At 38.0% G+C, this 3,321-nt stretch overlaps 1 protein-coding gene across 1 annotated transcript; it reads left to right on the forward strand.

Moving 5' to 3' along the window:
• Positions 1–515: 515 nt before the first annotated feature.
• On the forward strand, positions 516–866 carry LOC145158164 (uncharacterized). The gene is made up of 2 exons (XM_079077096.1): positions 516–621; positions 667–866. Exons 1-2 carry the CDS (start codon positions 516–518, stop codon positions 864–866), a joined length of 306 nt encoding a protein of 101 aa, XP_078933222.1.
• The last annotated feature ends 2,455 nt before the right edge of the window (positions 867–3,321 follow it).

Here is a 3,321-nt window from a genome sequence, read left to right on the forward strand (position 1 = left end):
TTAATCTAACCCATTTAAGATAGAATAAGATTTAAGTTGATTTTAGTTGACTAAAGTTTGACTTTGATTGACTAAGGTTGACTTTACAAGAAGAAAATAACGGGGTGTTACAGAATGCTACAAGACCTTGATGAAATCTTCCACAGTACTATGACAGGCATAAAAATTACAGCAGGAGGATGGGGTGTACTAGAAGCAAAAGAGCATGATGTAAAGGAAGTTCCCATATGCCCCGAGGATCCTGAAGCCAAAGTCCTCATAGGATCCTCAAGACCAGAACAAATCGAGTAAGAACTAATAAATTTCTTCAAAGACAGAAGCAAGACCTTTTTTTGGAAGCATGAGGATATGACAGGGATGATCAAATAAGTAACGTTCCCAAGATGGCTAACGAACGTGGTGGTAGTCCAAAAGAAGAATGGAAAATGGAGAGTATGAATGGATTACACAGATCTCAACAAGACATATCATAAGGATCCTTTCCATTACCACACATAGACTCGATGATTGATGCCATGGCAGGGCATGAGCTACTAACATTCATGAACACTTCAGTAGGATTCCAACAAATCCAGATGGAACCATCCGATCAAGAGGATATTGCCTTCATAACTCCTACAAGTATATATTTCTATATTTCCATGCCTTTTGGTCTTACAAATGCAGGAGCAACATACCAAATGCTAGTGAATCGAATGTTCAAGGAAAAAATGGGGGACACCATGGAAGTCTATATTGATGATATGGTGGTCAAATCCAAGAAAGCTGAAGATCAACTCAAGGATCTTCAAAGAGCCTTCAGCATTTTGGATGAATACTACATGAAGCCAAACCCTTCCAAATGCCACTTTGGAATGAAGACATGAAAGTTTCTTAGATACATGGTCACCAAGAGAGGAATAGAAGCAAGCCCGGAGTAAATCAAGGCCATCATTAATCTGAAATCCCCAAATACATATACAAAGACTAACAGGAAGAGTAGCAACCCTGAATAGGTTCATCTCAAGTTCCTCAGAAAGATGCAAACCATTCTATGATACCTTTAAGAAAAACAAGAGATTCCAATGGACCAAAGAACATGAGGATACATTCCAAGAACATAAAAACTATTTAAGTTCAGCACCCTTATTGGTAAACCCATTAGATGGGGGAGCCAATCCTTCTCCATCTTTTAATATCCTCCAGTGTTATAAGTGCAGTCTTGTCCAAGGACCTTAATGGAGATCAACATCCAATTTATTATGTAAGTAAAAGTCTACTGGACCCGGAAACCAGGTATTGTCATCTTGAAAAACTAATACTTGCACTAGTTATAGCTTCTAAAAAACTAAGACATTACTTCGAAACTCATACTATACATGTTCAAACTAACTATCCTATTAAGAATTTTCTGAGAAAACATGAGATGTCAGGAAGGATGGAAAAATAGTCTCTGAAGCTAAACACTTAAGACATCAAGTATGAACCAAGATCGGCGATAAATTCACAAGTAGCAGACTTTGTGGCTGAATTTAGTGATGATCTATAGCCAGAAGTAGAACTAGAAACTTGACAACTTATAGAAGAAGAAGATCAAGGAAAATGAACTCTCTTCACATATGGAACATCAACCCAAAAGGGATCTGGCCTAGGGATCATACTAAAATCACCACAGGGGGACATCCTACCCCAGGAAATTAGTTGTGAATTCAATGCAACTAACAACGAAGAAAAAGTATGAAGCATTGATCATGGGGCTACAGCTGGACAAGGATCTTCAGATCAAGGATCTTCAAATCAAGGATCTTCAGGTATATGTTGATTCGTTGTTAATAACTAACCACTTTAATGGATCATATGTAGTTAAAGGAAAAAGACTAGCACTATATTTCCAAATTCTTAAAAAATTAACCTCTGAATTTGAAGCTTTAGTTTGAATCAAGCTCCTAGAGGGGATAACGATGAGGCAGACGCATTAGCCAACTTAGGATCTTCCCTCAAGATCCCACCAGCTACTAGGATCCCAATAATCCATATACTAATTCCGACGATAGAAGATCCCTCCAGGAGGTCAGATGATACCAACGAACATGATCAAATGATCAACATAGCATCAATCAGAGATCCTGGGCCTTAATTCCCTCTCCAGGATTCTAATATTTAGGATCCTCAACAAAGTTCAAGATCCTGGATCCACCCAATTGTAGAATATCTCCAAAATGGCACGATTCCAAAAGAAGAGAAAAACTATAGAACATTCAAGATGAGGGTCTCGAGATTTGTAATGTTCCAAGGAAAGCTATATAGAAAACCCATGGCATGTCAATACTTAAGATGCTTGGAAAACCATGAAGCTATAGAAGTCCTAAAGGACATACATGAAGGAGATTGCGATAACCACATTGGGGGCAAATCTTTATGTTTCAAAGTATTAAGAGCAGGATACTACTAGTCAACCATGAAGAGAGATGCCTTCTTACACGCTCAAAAGTGTGATGCTTGCCAAAGACATAATAATATGCTTCATCAACTGGTGGAACCGTAACATCCCAAAAATTTATAAGCATGAAGAGAGATGCCTTCTTACACGCTCAAAAGTGTGATGCTTGCCAAAGACATAATAATATGCTTCATCAACCGGTGGAACCGTAACATCCCAAAAATTTATAAGCGAAAATTTTATAATTGTATTAACAAAACCATCAGCCAAACATGTTTATAAAAATCATAAGGGAAATCAGAGTATGTCAATAATCATCAAAAAATACACCAGGACCAAATAAGGAGGAAAATTATGGTGTGTGCGATGTGATCATCCCAAGCTCCTCCCCTTCGAACTGGAAATACCTGAAACATAAACCGAAACCATAAGCACAAAGCTCAGTGAGTTCCGCAAAATCCTGCATACCATACATATACGTTAACTCAAGGCTGTACCGGGTCTATTTCACCCCCGAGTATATTTTAACTCAAATGTCAGCTCAAGGCTATATCGGGTCTATTTCACCCACAAGTCTATTTCAACTAAATCGGTATTTTTCAACCGTACGGGTCTATTTCACCCTCAGGTCTATTTCACCCCACATACATATAGAAAATAGGCATACATGCATAAAAAAAGAGTCACAAAGACAGGAAGCGCATACAACCCTAGTGTATTACAGTATAGCAAGAAAAATCACCTCGATCCACTGATAAACAAATAGATGCTCGGGTTGTTGAACCAGAGAATCCCCACACTAATCAATCAAATAATACGCCAATTAATAATTAGGTAATAAACCATAATCGGGAATCTAATTCATTAAACCCGAATCCTAGGGTAAAAGACCATTTTACGCT

This window comes from Lactuca virosa, chromosome 2, assembly GCF_052849685.1.
Source record: "Lactuca virosa cultivar CGN04683 chromosome 2, Lactuca_virosa_CGN04683_v6, whole genome shotgun sequence".
Taxonomy (NCBI): Eukaryota; Viridiplantae; Streptophyta; class Magnoliopsida; order Asterales; family Asteraceae; genus Lactuca; species Lactuca virosa.